This window comes from Carcharhinus amblyrhynchos, chromosome 28, assembly GCF_965287045.1.
Source record: "Carcharhinus amblyrhynchos chromosome 28, sCarAmb.v2.hapA, whole genome shotgun sequence".
In the NCBI taxonomy this organism is placed as follows: Eukaryota; Metazoa; Chordata; class Chondrichthyes; order Carcharhiniformes; family Carcharhinidae; genus Carcharhinus; species Carcharhinus amblyrhynchos.
In genome coordinates this window covers 5,685,579-5,703,564 of record NC_137351.1, presented here as the reverse complement: position 1 = coordinate 5,703,564, position 17,986 = coordinate 5,685,579, and the positions used below count along the sequence as shown (strand labels likewise).

Sequence of the window (17,986 nt, the reverse complement as noted above, 5' to 3'; positions counted from 1 at the left end):
TACACCCTAGTTATGACTGTAGCGCTACATTCTGCACTCTCTCGTTTCCTTCTCTATGAATGGTACGCTTTGTATAACACACAAGAAGCAATACTTTTCAGTGTGTTAATACACGTGACAATAATAAATCAGCTCAAATAAAGGTTTAAAATGGCAATATCTAAAAACACACCATCTTGGGATTAAGCACAAATGGCATTTCAGCAAGGCAGCATTAAGCCTAAGCTAGGACTAATCTAAATTCTGAACTATCTTACCTTGTGCAAAAGCAAAATACTGCAGATGTTGGAATTCTGAATTGAACCAGAAAACGCTGGAAATACTCAGCAAGTCAGATACACGATGCAATGTTATTGGCCGTTCGTGTCACACTGCCACTGCAGCAGAATTTGGCATCAATCCGTTCACTGCAGTGGGATGGGAAAATCCCGCTGGTGTGAATGGTAGGAAAATTCCAGTCACTATCACTATAGATGGAAACGGAGGGAACTGCAGGACAATGACCTTTCATTTGCTGATAACTATTTCTCTCACTACTGCTGCTGCCTAATTGGATGAGCTTTCCCAGTTTCTCTGTTTCTATTGTGTAGCTTGTCCTCTGTTCTTTGCAACCTTGGTGTTATTTTGTTGATGGATTTAGTCTTTCTCCTGACTTCACAAATAAATTAACATTCCCAGCCTATTACTGGACATATTTTGTAGAATGCAAACTCTTTTTCTTCAGGTATGGAAGGGAAAACACAAAAAGTTTGAAAAAATGTGCAAACTGTGACTTTCCCTTCCAGGACGTTGGTGAGGCCACACCTGGAGTATTGTGCTCAGTTTTAATCATCTTGCTATAGGAAAGATGTTATTAAACTGGAGAGAGTGCAGAAGAGATTTACAAGGATGTTGCCAGGACTTGAACTGAATTATAGGGAGAGATTGGACAGGCTGGGACATTTTCCCTTTGGAGCGTAGGAGACTGAAGGATGATCTTATAGAGGTGTATAAGATCATGAGAGACATGGATAAGGTGAATGCACTCAGTCTTTTACCCAGTATTGGAGAATCGAGAACTAGAGGGCATAGATTTAAGTTAAGAGGTAAAGAATTAATGGGAACCCGAGGAGCAACTATTTCACATGGAGGGTGGTAGTAGGTGGAATGAGCTGCCAGAGGAAGTGGTTGAGGCAGAGACATTGACGACATTTGGGCAGATACATGGAAAGGAAAAGTGTAGAGGGATATGGGCCAAATGCAGGCAAATGGGGTTAGCTTAGATGGGCATTTTGGTCAGTATGAACCAGTTTGGACTGAAGGGCCTGTCTTCATGTGGCTGCGATTCTACACCCTTTTCTATGATTCATTGAGAATTTAAGCAGCTCTTATTAAACCAAGTATACCCACTGGTCTGCATTGGTGTGAATCTGTGCATTGCTAGATATTGATTCAAAATGTAGGTTCTTGCTGTCTTTTTCTTTTAGAGAACTGAGAGTTGACGAACAAGTTCCATGCTAGAGTGATATTAAAAACCTAAACTGTTCAGCTGAGGCCAATGTGTTCAGGAGGCGAGAAGTCCAAAGATGTGCGGGTTAGGTTGATTGGCTATGCTAAATTGACCCTAGTGCCAGGGGATTAGCAGGGTATGGTGTTACAGGAGTAGGGGCTGGGTGGAATGGGGTTGGTGCAGTGGGCCGAATGGCCTTCTGCTGCACTGTAGGGATTTTATGACAAGAGAGATGGGGCAATTCCAGTTGTGATATTTTAAGACATTACTAACAAAGGTTTGACCATATGCCCTACGGACATGCAGAACTAGGTCCTCTCAGAGGCCCAGGAGGGAATATGGGTTCGTAATCGCACGATGGAAGCTAGTGGAATTTGAATTCAGTTAATTTATCTAGAATATGAAGGTCATCTCAGTAAAAGTGATTAAGAAACTATCGCCGATTGTCCTAAGAACACATCTGGTTCACACATGTACTTGGGGAAGAAAATATGCCTGGTCTGGACTACATGTGACTCCAGACCCATGGCAATGTGATTGACTCTTAACTGCCCTCTGCTACAGCCCAGCAAGCCACTCAGGCTCAAGGTAATAAATGCTAGCACAGCCACTGATGACAACATCATATGAAAATAATAAATTTTAAAAACCTAGCACTGTCGATTTCTATGTTCTGCCATTCCTTCCCTTCCACAGTTCATGACCAGCCGTGTGAACTGGGTGGTGCAGAGTTCAGCTGTTGATTATCTCCACCTGATGCTGGTGAGCATGAGATGGCTATTTGAGGAGTTCAATATCGATGGTAGATTCTGTATCAGCATTCATGATGAGGTCCGTTACTTAGTGAACAGTAAAGACAGATATCGAGCTGCATTGGCACTGCAAATTACTAACCTTCTAACACGGTAAGGAACTTGCTTGTTCTTTTTTCATATGTTAATTTTAATTTCAGGTAAGCATTACTCATGCAAAATTCAACTGGTATTTTTTGTGATCCCCAGTGGTTCAGTCGATGCATAGACTGTCCAATGTGGGACTGAGATAGAGTTCAAAAGGGCTTGAGTTCATCACCGTTCCTTTGTTAAATTAGCTAATTGAGGTGATACAATTAATTTGTAATGTAGGGCAGCATGATGGCACAGTGGCGTCTCACTGCACCAGGGATCCGGGTTCGATCCCCTGCTTATGTGGAGTCTGCAGGTTCTCCCTGTGTCTGCGTGGGTTTCCTCCAACAGTCCGAAAAATGTGCTGGTTAGATGCATTGGCTATGCTAAATTTTCCTCGGTCTACCCAAACAGGCACCAGAGTTTTCACAATAACTTCACCGCAGTATGAATGTAAGCCTACTTGTCACACTGATGAATAAACTTAAACTTAAAATGTGGAGAATGTTGGGTTGTGAAATTCACAGTCTCTGTTCTGACCATTACTTTCCTGAAAGGGTGGTATGGGGAAGGAATCTTACAGCATTAAAAAAGCATTTAGATGAACACTTGAAACACCATAGCACACAAAACCACAGTCCAAGTGCTGGAAAATAGGATTGGAATAGATAGGGTGGCATGGTGGTTAGCACTGCTGCTTCATAGCACTAGGGACCCAGGTTCAGTTCTGGTCTTGGGTCACTGTCTGTGTGGAGTTTGCACATTCTCCCTGTGTCTGTGTGGGGCACTTCTTCCGGGTGCTCCAGTTTCCTCCCACAGACAAAAGATGAGCAGTTTAGGGTGATTGGACCTGATAAATTGATCCTAGTGTCATGGGGATTAACGGTAAATATATGGGGTTACGGGAATAGAGCTTGGGTGGAATTGTGGTCGGTGCAGACTCGATGGGCCTGATAGCCTTTTTCTGCACTTCTTTTGGGATTCTAGGTGCTGGATAGCTGGCACAGACAAGATGGGCCAAAGGGCCTCTTTTAGTGTTGTAAAACTTGATTCTATTACCCCATGACCATCTGCTTAAAGGCTGGAAGTGAAGACACAAGGATTAGCGCCCCTACTATTAACTGCCTCCCACCATTCAGTCTACACCTAAATATGAAGACTAGACACTTGAGTGAGGTGCCTGATGTCAGTACCAGTGGAACTGTACTTCGAGTCAACATTTTCAGACAGGAGACAAGGATCTGGAAAAATACACAGGGAAATTTATTGAAATGTTGAATGCAAAACAGTTAGTAACCAGCAGGATGGACTCTAAATATAGTGTCCGATCTTCACTGACAATAAACCTCATTTTCTTTTTCATTTCAAGCTGCATGTTTGCCTACAAACTAGAGATGCAGGATCTCCCACAGTCCGTAGCGTTCTTTAGCACAGTGGATGTCGATCAATGCCTGAGGAAGGAGGTGACGATGGACTGTCAAACTCCATCTAATGTCACAGGGCTGCAAAGACGATATGGGATCCCAGAAGGTATGGTTATCAGCTGGTGATAAATTGTTAATTTGATGTTGCTACCCAAAAAATTGAATCCAGTGAAAGGTCTGAGATGAAATGAAGAAATAATGCTGTAAACGTGAAGGAAAGTTAAAAAAAACACAGGAGGGCAGAAAGTTAGGTTAATAAGAACAAAGCAAATTACAGCACAGGAACAGGCCCTCCAAGCCTGCACTGACCATGCTGTCTGACTTAACTAAAAACCCCTACTCTTCCGGGGACCATTTCCCTCTGTTCCCATCCTATTCACGTAATTGTCAAGACGCCCCTCAAAAGTCACTACCATATCTGCTTCCACTATCTACCCCGGCAATGAGTTCCAGGCACTCACCACCCGCTGTAAAAAAAATCTGCCTCGTACATCTCCTTTAAACCTTGCCCCCCCGCATCTTAAACCTACGCTCCCTAGTAATTGACTCTTCCACCCTGGGAAAAAGCTTCTGACTATTCAGTCTGTTCGTACCTCTCATAATCTTGTAGACTTCTATCAGGTTGCCCCTCAACCTCTTTGGGTTACATCTACAGGAAGCCATTTTGTTGCTGTCAGGGTGAGGGAATAGACTTTCAATCTTAGGTGGTTCCCACTCAGCGGTTTAAACCTTTGTTTTCTATTGTAATTGCCCTTAAGAATGGAATGGAGGAGCTATGATTAATAAATGAGATTATAGGTTAGCGAATATACCTGTCTTCACTAAATAATGGACCTCATCATGGATGCTGATACAGAATCTACCATCTGAACAACCATTATTCCATCTTCCCACTTGTTCAGGCACAATGTTGTAAGAGGGCATGAAGTGACCATGGACTTCCATTACAAAAACAGAAAATGCTGGAAAAACTCAGCAGGTCTGACAGCATCTGTGATGAGAGAGAATAGAGCCAACATTGAGAGTCTGGGTGACCCTTGAGCTCTGACGAAGGGTCACCCAGACTCAAAACATTGGCTCTATTCTCTCTCCACAGATACTTTTGGATCTGCTCAGTTTCTCCAGCATTTTCTATTTCTGTTTCAGATTCCAGCATCTGCAGTATTTTGCCTTTATGGATTTCCATTGGATTGATCCATGATAATGCTTGACAAAGTACTTCAGTGGTTTGCTGTTGTCTTCTGCTGTAGCTGCCATATTGGAAAGGTGATAATTGCCCTGCTTGGCAACATTGTTTGCATGAGAATATCACGTTTTAAAGACAAGATGTTCTCAGATCAGACTACAGTACTTTCTCATCTTCCCAGTTAATTTTCAGCGACTAGACAGCATTATATATTTAATGGTATCTAATGTATCAGCATACAGTTAGCCCAGTTATGAAACTATTACTTCTTGGTCATCTCATTGTATAGTTCTCCCGATTGATACCATAAGCATTGTTGATGGAATCTGATACTACTCTAGATTCCATACTACGGGTGGTCAATGTTACTGCGAACTGCAGAAAGAAACAATTTAAGAGGTAATCTAATTGAATTACTTACCAGATTGTTTGACAAAACTAACGCAGAAAAAAATGTTCAAATCTCCAAGGAGACATGTTACAAATTAAGAAGTTGGCAGCAAGGTGGGAAGTGAAAAGACTGTTTTCAGTTGAAGCCTGACTGTTGTGGAATAAATTCAGTAAGACGTCTCACAAGGTTAAAGTCCAACAGGTTTATTTGGTAGCAAAAACCACTAGCTTTCGGAGCACTGCCCCTTCATCAGATGAGTGAGAATTCTGTTCACAAACAGGGCATATAAAGACACAAACTCAATTACAAAATAATGATTGGAATGCGAGTCCTTACAGGTAATTAAGTCTTAAAAGTACAGACAGTGTAAGTGGAGAGAGGGTTAAGCACAGGTTAAAGAGATGTGCATTGTCTCCAGACAGGCCAGCATCTCCACATCATGGAATAAATTACCAGGGAAGATCATTGAAATAGTGTAAATAGGTGACTCTAGGGAAATAAGTTTAGAGATGATCGAGGAGAAAAAAAAGACAAATGTTGTTGGACGTAATAGTCCTCTTTTGTGTTGCTAAAATGTCTTCTCTTCTGTGATCAGTGTGATGTGAGCTTTGACTAACTCATCAACACTCCACTCTAAATTAAGTACTTACAGCCCCTTACGTTGAATATATGTCACACATCCACGTGCTAGACAAACGAACAAATTGGTTCCTCTGCAGGAGGCTTGCGGTTCCTCTGGTCTACAATGTACAAAAGAATTGACAGAGAGGCTTACTACAGGAGCTGCACAGTACCAGATGTTAATTAATTATCGGCTTTTACTCCTTGCTTTAAAAGATTAATGTGGCACCACTTTAGTCATTATCTTTTGAAGCTTACAAAATATACATCTGTGCTTTTTGGCACCATCTGCAAAACAAAAATGAATCTTATATAAAGTTCTAAATGTTGGCAAATGGCCCATTTAACATTATCGACTGCCTCCCACAAGCATAGTTTTTGTCAAACTCTCAAATCGGTATGTTTCTTATGACTACAGCCAAGTACAATCTCAATTCCCCCAAGATGATATATAATATATAATTCCTTATTAGGAACAACTATCTGAAACTGGAGTGGGACAATTGGTATATAAACTAGGGAGGAGAAAATCACCCAAGGTTTTGTCTATTATCCAATGACTCCTGCTGGAAAGTGTACAGGATCACTCACATCAATGATGCCCTTCTCTCTTGTCCATCCCAGAGTTGAATAGCTTTTCAACATTCATTGAGTTGGCTGACACAAGAATGGCATTAAAGTAGCAATGATGTATCTTGGCAAGAGCCAGCACCATTGGGGTTGGGGAGGGCTAGAAAAGGTCTTAAAAACCTTTGAAAATTGGCTTATTGTTGGGGGTTCATATTCTTAAGAATCTTAGAGTCTACTAATATTGTTGACTATGGACAAATCTTCCAGCTTCACAGAAGAACTGCATGTTGAAGATGCAAGGTAACAAATCAGTCTTTTAATTGCTGCAAAACTGGAGCAAACTAACTTGTGAATTTATATTGAGCTGAAACATATCATCTAGATGGCCTCCTGTGGCAAGTTCCCCAGCTTGTCAAGGGATGTAAAAAACAGGGACATTACTCCATATAGATGTCCCTGGCCTTTGGGACATAGTTGAGTTGTCTATGTAGCCAAAATGTATTTGACACTCACCAGCTGAACCGCAGTTGGATGAGGCAAGGGAGTTACTAAAACCTGAGGAAGAGCGCATAGAATCCCTACAGTGCAAAGGGAGGCTAATCGGCCCATCAAGTTTGCACCGACTCTCCAACAGAGCATCTTACCTCAGCCCTATCCCTGTAACCCCACATATTTACCTCATTAATCCCACTTCTTGGGACTCTAAGGGGCAATTTAGCATGGCCAATCCAAAAAATCTGCACATTTTTGCATTGTAGGAGGAAACGAGAGCAACGGGGGGGGGGCGGGGGGACGGGGGGACCCACGCTGGCAAGGGGAGAACATGTAAACTCCACATGGTCACCCAAGGTTGGAATTGAACCCAGGTCCCAGATGCTGAGGCAGCAGTGCTAACCACTACCACTGTGTGCATCAAATGGGAGAAATGATCAAATTTCTTGTAGCTGTTGACACCAGAATCCTTGTGTTTGAGCCATACAGACATTCACAGAAAAATGAAATTTCTTCACAAAAGCAAGAAATACTCCATTCAGAGCACATTCTACCAAATGATTGATCATTGAATTGGCTCTCCTGTGTATCTGTAACCGGACATGTACATGAATAAAAGACCACTTACACTTGGAAAGAGTTAAAGTTTCATTGTTATTTTAATAACTGTGAATTTTTCAGTTTATACAAGTCTTATATTTTACATTTATCTTTCCCACAGGAGAAGCACTAGATATTTATCAAATTATTGAAAAAACAAATGGGTCTCTGAACAAAAGAAAACAAACATAAAACAAAAAGAAAGCTGCACAAACAAAGACAACTTCAAGGAGGCAGCAAACCCTCAGGTTTCACTTGTGAATTTGGATTTTCCCTGACGTTCAAATTGTCCAAACTGATGAGGCTTCACAAGAATGTCAAGAAAATCCCGCAATGTCTGGATGAGAAATGATTAACTAAGCATGGCAGAAATGAATGGGAAGTCTGGAGAAGGATGAGTGCATTTTTAATAATTCAAAATGGATGTAAATTCAAACGTTATGTCCATATTTATTGGACAAACCGTCTACCCTTGCCATTATAGTTTCATCTTTTTCTCTTTTTCTTCTTTGGTTCCCGGTTTTCCTGGTTTTCATCTACAGTGATATTTGACTAGAGAACGAGAATAAGAAGTTCTGGTGTATTAATTGTACAAAATACAAACCTCAATTTACGTGTATTTGCTTCATTTAACACAAAATCTCAGTAATGCTGCAAGACTACTTCTTCTCTCTTTCCTGTGCTGTAATTACTATAATTGTATCAGTATGAGCTATGAACAACCACTTGGCAAATCAACATGATCATTTCCCAATGATTATTCATGGGTCAGGGATTAGCACCATTGGATAGCAGTAATAACTGGGTGTATTTAAAGTCTCTTAGGATGAACATGCTCCTTGGCATGGCTCTCACTATAATTGTGTGCTCCATACTCATTGCAGACACTCCTCATTACCTCTTTCCAATCAGAAAGGAGTTAACTCGCACATTTAATCGAAGCACACAGTTCAGATTCCTTTTCACTCCTACTGTGTGGAACTCCTGGCATTAATAATAAAAAAAATCCTCTTTGTGGGTTAATCACTTAAGATGCTACCACCTGCATTTTTTGTATGTAATAAGGTAAGAATTGTTATGGTGGCAATTTATGCAGTGATATCAATAATGAGCTTACAAAATTTCCTTTTGGAATGCAATTGATATCACAGGTTTGTCCACCGCCCTTATCCATCAACAATTTAGATAAATTATGACAAATTACATTAAAATGTTGAATAACAAGATACAAAATAGCAGCTGTATTGTCCAAAGCAATTAAAGTAACTTTTTTTTCTCTAAATTCAGCTGAAATATGAGAAGTATTTAAGAGGAACAACAATAATTTAGTGAAGGCATTCATGGCCAGACAGCGTTTGCAGCCCCACCCCCACCATTCCATTCCCTTTTGTGGCTCTTGAGAGGCCACGTATCAAGCTTTCATCAACAGCCATCCAAGATGATGTTCAGTGCATTTTCCCCTTTCTTGCTCGCCACCATAAAAGGATGGAATCCTATTTGGACTCAAACAGCTATCATAAATGAAAAGGCCACATTAAAATCGAACTATTTAGTTAACTAGCAACCCTGTACTTCCTTTTCCTCTGGGGAAGAGCATTCACGTGAAAATTAATTGTGTGTGCACAATTGCAGGTGCACATCCATTAACCCCCTCCACGGTGTTGGTGCAGATTATAGCAGTTGAGGGTGATCTTTGAACAAAAACATTTTGTTGAAGGCCCAAGCAATGTTGAAATTATACAGAGTTGGGTGTGCAAACTGACCTCGACAACCTGTCCGGGTCCCCCCGTGCCCCACTATAAAGCCTTTACTTTCTCAGCAGACTAAGGAGATTTGGCATGTTAGCTGCAACTCTCACCAAGAGTTTTACAGATGCACCATAGAAAGCATCCTTTCTGGTTGTATCACAGCTCGGTATGGCTCCTGCTCTACCCAAGACCGCAAGGAACTACAAAAGTTTGTGAATGTAGCCCAATCCATCACGCAAACCAGCCTCCCATCCACTGAATCTATATACACTTCCCGCTACCTCGGCAAAGCAGCCAGCGTAATTAAGGATCCCGGACATTCTCTCTTTCTCTACACCCTAACTGTGACTATAACATTACATTCCGCACTCTCTTGTTTCCCTCTCTGTGAACAGAATGCTTTGTCTGTATTGTGCACAAGAAACAATACTTTTCACTGTATGCTAATACGTGTGACAATAATGTCAAATTAAAAAAAAAACAAATAAAAAAGTGCGTTTCCATCTTTACCTGATCATCTACTTCATCCTGGATTTCCTCTGCTTCCTGTTCCTGAAGTGCTGCGTCCAATGTGGCTGGATTGATCCTGAAATCTCTTGCTGTGCTGAGCTTCATGTACTGCATCAAGTTCACCTACAAGGGGGAAAAAAAAACTTAGTAGATCAAGGAAGTGCAGGACATGGAGCACACAGGCTGTGGCAACTTTTCAAAAATGACTTCTCAACTCATTTGTAACAACTGAGCTCAGTTCCACAAGGAGTAAACAATAGATCGAAGCTGAACACAAATTAAGCTGCAATAGCAGAAATGGAGAAACGCAGATTCAGACTAATGTAGTTTCAGAACATTTGAATAGAGGTTCTTCTCGGAGTGATCGCTTTGTAGAATATCGATCATGAAGAAAACAGAGAAGTGGCGGCATGATGACGCTGCTGCCTCACAGCGCCAGGAACCCAGGTTGGATTTCTAGCTTGGGTCACTGTGTGGAGTTTGCACGTTCTCCCTGTGTCTGCGTGGATTGCCTCCAGGTACTCTGGTTTCCTCCCACAATCCAAAGTTGTGCAGGTTAGGTGGATTGGCCATGTTAAATTATCTCTTAGTGTCGGGGGATTAGCTAGGGTAAGTGTATGGGGTTATGGGATTGTGGTCAGTGCAGACCTGATGGGCTGAATGGCCTCCTTCTGCACTGTAGGATTCTATGATTCTAAATAAACTTTCAGTTAGGATAGTAAAACCATGTAATCCCTGAAGAACAAGTCAGGTACTCTGTTTGGGAGGCAGGAAGAAAGTAAATAACTACACGGATTAGCTAAGAGCTGCTTTGATCATCAATATCCAGTGGAATAGAGAAAAGCAAGTTACTGCGGATGCTGGAATCTATTTGCTTATAAGTAAGTAAGGCTTACATTAACACTGCAATGAAGTTACTATGAAATTCCCCTAGTCGCCACAGTCCGGTGCCTGTTTGGGTCAAAGCACCTAACCAGCACTTCTTTCAGAATGTGGGAGGAAACTGGAGCACCCGGAGGAAATCCATGCAGACGCAGGGAAAATGTGCAAACTCCACACAGATAGCGACCCAAGCCGGGAATTGAACCCGGGTCCCTGGCGCTGTGAAGCAGCAGTGCTAACCACTGTGCCATGTGATGCCCAATCTGAAACCAAGAGAAAATGCTGGAAAATCTCAGCAGGTCTGACAGCATCTGTAAGGAGAGAAAAGAGCTGCCTTTTAGCTTTGACAAAGGGTCATGTGGACTCGAAATGTCAGTTCTTTTCTCCCCTTACAGATGCTGCCAGACCCTTTAGTAAAATAGAACCACCTTTGCCATAGGCAAAAGCATTTTTGCAACATTGCACTCTGCATAAAGTAAAAAATCTGCATCCAAATTCATCAATAATATGAAAAATTGAAACTGGAAAGCACAAGCAAAAGAAAAACATTTGTCCTTAGTCTAAGGTGTTTTGCCAATTTTTGCATTGGTCAACTATTTTTATCTGGTGCACTGTACACAGCTTTGGGTAGTTGATAAGAGGAAGGGTATTACTGCTCTTGGAAAGGTTACAGAGGAGAGCAGCAAAGTGCTTCAGAAATTTAATTCATTTGATTTGATTTATTATCACTTGTAGCGAAAAGTATTGTTTCTTGCTCACTATACAGACAAAGCATACCATTCATCGAGAAGGAAAGAAGAGGGTGCAGAATGTAGTGTTACAGTCATAGCTGGGGTGTAGAGAAAGAACAGTTTAAGATAGGTCAATTCAAGAGTCTGACAGCAGCAGGCAAGAAGCTGTCCTTGAGTCGGTTGGCACGTGACCTCATCCTGAGAGTATGGGTTTGTTCTCTTTGAAACAAAAAGGATGCTTTCAAGATAATGAGCAGGTTGACAAAAATGATCCAGGCAAACCGTTCAGTGATGCAAATCTCACTTCATAGGGTTCTGGAATCAAAGCCACTTGACAAGAAAGCAAATCAGAAATTTTACTTTTTATCCACACGGTAACCAAATCTAGTTAGCAGGGAAGTATATTGAAGAAATTACAAGTGGACTTGAGGCAATTTCTTGTATTTCTGGAGAGTAGAGAGAAAGAGTTGAAGCATGTTGCCAGACAATGGGTTTGTGGAGTGATTGATCAGTGAAAAGGCAGATATGTTGGGCATAACGGCTTTCTTTTTTTCTGATCTGTAACACAGTGGTTAGCACTGCTGCTTCACAGCACCAGGAACCCGGGTTCAATTCCTGGCTTGGGTCACTGTCTGTGTGGAATCTGCACGGGTTTCCTCCCAAAATCCAAAAGACGTGCTGGTTAGGTGCATTGGCCATGCTAATTCTCCCTCATTGCCATATCTGGCGACTGTTTATGTACAATCAGCAGATTTTCACAGTAATTTCACTGCAGTGTTAATGTAAGCCTTTACATCAAAATAAACTTTATTTATAAACTTTAAAATTTTTCAAAAAGTTAAATAAACTTTTAATAAATAAACTTTAATAAACTTTAAAATAAACTTTAAACTTTTTTAAAAACATTATACTGCCTAGCAGACCTGCCAGCACAATTAAGGACCCCATGCACCCCAGACATTTTCTCTCCCACCTTCTTTCGGGAAAAACTTCCAGAAGTTGGAGGTCACGTACTCAAGAACAGCTTCTTCCCTGCTGCTGTCAGACTTTTGACTAGACCTACCTCGCTCTAAGTTGATCTTTCCCTACACCCTGGCTATGACTGTAACACTACATTCTGCACTCTCTCCTTTCTTTCTCTATGAACAATATGCTTTGTCTGTATAGCAAGCAAGAAACAATACTTTTCACTGCATACTAATACATGTGACAATAACAAATCAAACCAACCAAATACCAGTATGATTATAAAGGAGATTAAGTACCCTAGGGATTTTTAAAAAATTCTTCAGTGTCTTTCATCGCTCCATAATGCAACGTTTCTTACTAAAATGAAATAAGAACTCAAATTAATACTATTTCCCAAACAGAAGTATGGGGCTTGCCACCTACCTTTGATTTCTTGGTGAGATGGATCAGAAATTTTTCATACTGCTCAATGGCAAATATCAGGTTGGGTATTGGCTTAGTTTCACGGAGGACTCTGGCCTATATGTAGAGCAATAGAGATGTAAACCATTCTCAGAACAAAAATATTACATGCTTCAGGTCAATGGAAGGCAGAGTAATGATTACACCACATCTTTGAATAAATGCACTAAGAATGTACAAATGTTTATGATGGTCTCAATGACTGTAATTTATAAATTATCTCCTAATGAGAACGTTAGTAATATTTTGCAGATAGCCAAAACACCTGAACTCAAGCCAGAAGTGAGGCATTTGCAGACTTGTATTTTCACTCGGCCTCATGCTTCAAAGCAGCACAGGATAGAGTAGAAAGCTGGGAGAAGGCTCTGGATGAGTCCTGAACTCAGGGGCACTGCTTTAAGATTAGGGGTTGCCCTTTTAAGACAGAGAGGTTGAGAATTTTTTTCTCCCAGTGGGTTGTGCAACTTTGAAACTCTGCTGCATAAGTGTGTGGAGGCAGGGTCATTGAATATTTAAGGCAGAGATAGATTCTTGTTAAGCAAGGGGATCAAAGATCGTCGGGGGTAGATGGGAATGTGGAACTAGAAACAAACAGATTACCCATGATTTTATAGAATGTCTAGCAGGCTGTAGGGACCAAATGACCTACTTCTGCTCCTGTTTCCCCTGTAAGGTATCATGTTCAATTTCCCAGTTCATACAAAGCTTACTCATTATCATAAAACACTTTAATTTGCCTCTTTGCCCTTGGATTGGAAAGTGGAGAAAAATAACTTGTATTCCCACTTGTAGCCACTCTCCAATGATAGCTGCTAACAATGTAGATCTGTATCCCAACAAGAGTCAGTATCAACAGGGGAGATAAAAAAAACTGGTGGGGCATAAAAGGTGCTGCCAACATATATACCCTCTGCTATGTCACAAAGAAAACTTGAACTGAAATAACAATCCTGCTACAAAATTAGGAAAAAGCCTCAACGCTAAAATTCACTCAGATCATTTTTTTATAATTAACTTAAGCACAAGCATCATTTGATTTTTAAATTTAAAAAAGTCTTTTGTTTGAAGTTATGCTCATGGAAGTTAATAGAGAATAGGATCAGTCCTGAACGCCATGTCTGCCACTGTTGCTGGCTAAAGCATACCATTATGGATGCATGAACAGTCACCACTTAGCTGGACTAGAGGGTCTACCATCACCTGTGGCCTCACGCCCCAAGAATGAGGAGGGGAAAGCTAAAATAAAAATCAGATTCAATTTATACCAGGTGTAAAGATAGTGCCTTTTCTAACTAGCTCAGTGTAATACCTTTGAACTCTTCAGAAGTATTATTCCTCTTCTACTTTTCCCTTTAAAAAAATCTTTAAGTAGCATAATAATTAATGGTCATTGTCCCTCCTGAGTGATCTAAGTTATGAGTAAGGATGTAGTTATTGTAAAGAAGTTTCATACAAAATTTTAAAATATATGAGGGAAAGAGCTCAAACTAGTAAATAGCAAATTTAGGGCTATCAGGGTATTCTTTTTCACACGTAGCAATTTAACACATGGAATGGTTTATTTGATAGTCATAAGGCAAAAACCTTGGAATTATTTAAGAACCCCATTAGATGATGTAATGTTAAGACTGTGGGATCATTTAAGACGGACAAACCAAGACAGCTGAATAACCTTCCTCATCTGTATTTATGTTGTGAACAAAACATTTCTGCATTGGGCTATAGCTTTTATAGATCCCGTACCATTGCTGCAGTGTTGGCTGCCATCATCTGCTTCTTGTCTTTTTTCTTTCCTGCACCTCCTCCAAAGCTTATTGTCATACTTTGAACATTCTGTTTGGGAAAACTCAAGTTAGAATTAAAAAGCTCAACAATTTGTTCCTTCCTTCACCCAGCCCCCAAACTCAAAGTTACAAGAGGTACAACATGAAACCAGATAGGGTATAAATTACGATTTGAAACGTCTAAGGCTTTCCCTGATTGGAATTGGCTGATATTTAAAACACAAATACACAACTAAATTAAAGTAGTTTTTGCTAATATATTTTAAATTGATCTTCTTGATCAATTGGGCCAGTAGGCTGATGAATGGCAGATGGAGTTCAATTTAGATAAATGTGAGGTGATGCATTTTGTTGGATCGAACCAAGGCAGGACTTACTCAGTTAATGGTAGGACACTGGGGAGAGTTATAGAGCAAAGAGATTTAGAGGAACAGGTTCATAGCTCCTTGAAAGTGGACTCACAGATGGACAGAGTGATAAAGAGGGCATTCAGCATGCTTGGCTTCATTGGTCAGAACACTGAATACAGGAGTTGGGACATCTTATTGAAGTTGTTCAAGACATTGGTAAAGCCGCACTTGGAATTCTGTGTACAGTTCTGGTCACCCTATTATAGAGAGGATATAATTAAACTAGAAAGAATGCAAAAAAGATTTACCAGGATGCTACCGGGATTTGATGGTTTGCATTATAAGGAGAGGCTAGATAGACTGGAACTTTTCTCTCTGGAGTGTGGGAGACTGAGGGGTGAAGTTATAGAGGTCTACAAAATAATGTGGGGAATAGGCAGCTAGATAGTCAATATTTTTGCCCAAAGGCAGGGGAGTCTAAAACTATAGGGCGTAGGTTTAGGGTGAGAAGGGGGAGATACAAAAGAATCCAGAGGGGCAATATTTTCACACAGAGGGTGGTGGGTATCTGGAATAAGCTGTCAGAGGCAGTAGTAGAGGCAGGTACAATTTTGCCTTTTAAAAAGGGTTTAGACTGTTGTATGGGTAAGATGGCTGTAGAGGGATATGGGCCAAATGCAGGCAATTGGGACTAGGGGTTTAAAAGAAAAAGGGCGGCATGGACAAGTTAAGTCTAAGTTCTAGTTTCCATGCTGTAAAATGACTGTAAAATAAGCTAAAAGAGCTGACAATTTGATCATATTAATACTGAACTTAGTCAATTATTTAGATTAAATGGGTTATATTAGTTAAGACAAGGTGCCCCCAAAATAATGTATGGATTGCAAATTTGATCTCTGATCCATTCTGGTCAAGATTTCTGAGGGTGCTACAATTTGCCTTAGTTTGGGGGAAACCTCACCTAATTAGAACTTGACGAACCTTACTGTAACATACATGTGTATGCATCAGGTGAGAAGAGAACTAGGCTTCGTTGTGACATCCCTCTCTTTCTCCTCTTTATTTTCCCCTCACACCTCCCCACCCCCACCCCCATCAAAGTCTGCTGACTTGACTGAGATGCCAGAAAGTGGGAAGTGCCCACACCTTCAAGACACGAAATAATTTTTCTTTTCTGTCAATAACAAAGAGGAATAGCAAATCAGAATTGCCTGATTTATGCAATTAATTGCCCTTGGTATGACTAACTGTACAATACTGGTACCCACAAATATTGAACACTGATCTCCCCCCCCTCCACAAACAAGTAATAAAGTGCATCTTAAAACATGCTGTAATTGTGAGAAAAATCATGTTCAACGGCGTGAATAAACATTAAAACTGAATTGTTACATACCTGAACATAGGTTATGAATGCATAGCACTGTGGGGTCAGGTGTGATCCTGAAAGTTTAACCTACAGGCAACAGATCAAAGACTTTACTCCTCAGTTGACCGTATATCAGTACCTAGATTCCATTGAAGGCAGACTGAGAACTTCAACCCATCACATCATGTGGTGAAGGGATGCAAATTTGCTCTCGGGTGTGGCTCAGCTCCTGATCTTGCTACAACGGGAGAGAGATCGAGCTCCACGCAACAGCAGAAAAGTTAAATAAAATCAGAGAAAATGCCATTGTGATCTCATGATACTAGCATAGCCTCAAACCAGGCCATCCCTCAGCCTAATATACTTTGTGGACCATTTGGAGGGAGTCCTCACTGCTCTTCAATCAATTTTTTTCCTTCACGATTTCCTAACATTTCATTCTGTGGCCCTGCATCCTTTTTTTTTTAATTATGCCCACAAAGTACCTAATTTAAAAGAGCTATATTAATGCATATTCTTGAGCATAATTCATCTTAGGTGGTAGGACAACAGATTGGAGCTGCAATTTCCCACTGGACAAAAAAAATGTCTGTACCAGCAAAGACAGGGAATGAGGAATCCCAAAACTTCATCAGCTGTTTCCCCATAAGGGCAAAATGTCAGGAACTGCCAGGTTTACACCCCAGGAACCCCTTAATTGTTTCCTTACAGATTGCTGGTAGAAGGCTTTGGCCAGAATGTCTGCTAATCATTTTAGCTACAAGAGGGTTGGGGGAAGAATATATTAATGGAAAGAAACAAAAATCTGACTCCAACTTGTAGTGCTGGATAAATATACTGTTGCTCATCGGAGGTCTACAATGCTAGGTTTGATCTATGTACTGGATTAATGGATTAGAATTGGTGACATAAGGGGTGAATTGGCTTTAGTACCAGAGGAGAATCAGTAGAGTTCTGACTGATATTCAGTGACCCCAATACTGAGAATTGCAAATCTCTGCATTCACACGGTGGCACAGTGGTTAACATAGCTGCCTCACAGCACCAGGGTCCCGAGTTTGATTCTCGGCTTGTGTCACTATCTGTGCGGAGTCTGCATGTTCTCCCAGTGTCTGCATGGGTTTCCTCCGGGTGTTCCTGTTTCTTCCCATAGTCCAAAGGGTATGCGGGTTAGGTGGGGCGGCAATGTTAAATTGCCATTTAGTGTCAGGGGAACTAGCTATGATAAGTACACAGGGTTATGGAGATTGGGCCTGGGTGGAATTGTGGTCGATGCAGACTCGATCGGCCCGAATGGTCTCCTGCTGCACTGTGGAATTCTATGATTCCCATTTCAAGGATGTAATCATAGTTCAATAGCGGGCTATCAAATATGGACATAAAAAATGGACACTGGAATGGTACTGGAATAGAATCCGGCTGGTACAATTGAAACCAAGTCACCACTTCAGGAATGACCAAAACAAAATTATGTAAATTCAATTGTTTTAGTTCATCTTGCCAACTAGCATAGGGGTCAATTCG

The 17,986-nt window shown here is 40.9% G+C and overlaps 2 protein-coding genes across 4 annotated transcripts in view; one reads left to right on the top strand and one right to left on the bottom strand.

The window, feature by feature from the left end:
• Window positions 1-8,270, top strand: part of polg (polymerase (DNA directed), gamma) — a 55,440-nt gene extending 47,170 nt beyond the window's left edge. For all 3 annotated transcript variants that reach the window (XM_080214273.1, XM_080214274.1, XM_080214275.1), the window contains 3 exons: window positions 2,186-2,394; window positions 3,743-3,903; window positions 7,779-8,270. In XM_080214273.1, coding sequence (XP_080070399.1) covers window positions 2,186-2,394; window positions 3,743-3,903; window positions 7,779-7,849 — 441 coding nt within the window. In that variant the 3' untranslated portion in view covers window positions 7,850-8,270. The remainder of the gene's footprint in view (window positions 1-2,185; window positions 2,395-3,742; window positions 3,904-7,778) is intronic.
• The window catches only part of fanci (FA complementation group I), a 67,245-nt gene continuing 56,951 nt past the window's right edge, over window positions 7,693-17,986 (bottom strand). The window contains exons 34-38 of the mRNA XM_080214272.1: window positions 16,490-16,549; window positions 14,703-14,792; window positions 12,921-13,016; window positions 9,916-10,038; window positions 7,693-8,209 (exon numbers count right to left, since the gene is read on the bottom strand). Coding sequence (XP_080070398.1) covers window positions 8,144-8,209; window positions 9,916-10,038; window positions 12,921-13,016; window positions 14,703-14,792; window positions 16,490-16,549 — 435 coding nt within the window. The 3' untranslated portion in view covers window positions 7,693-8,143. The remainder of the gene's footprint in view (window positions 8,210-9,915; window positions 10,039-12,920; window positions 13,017-14,702; window positions 14,793-16,489; window positions 16,550-17,986) is intronic.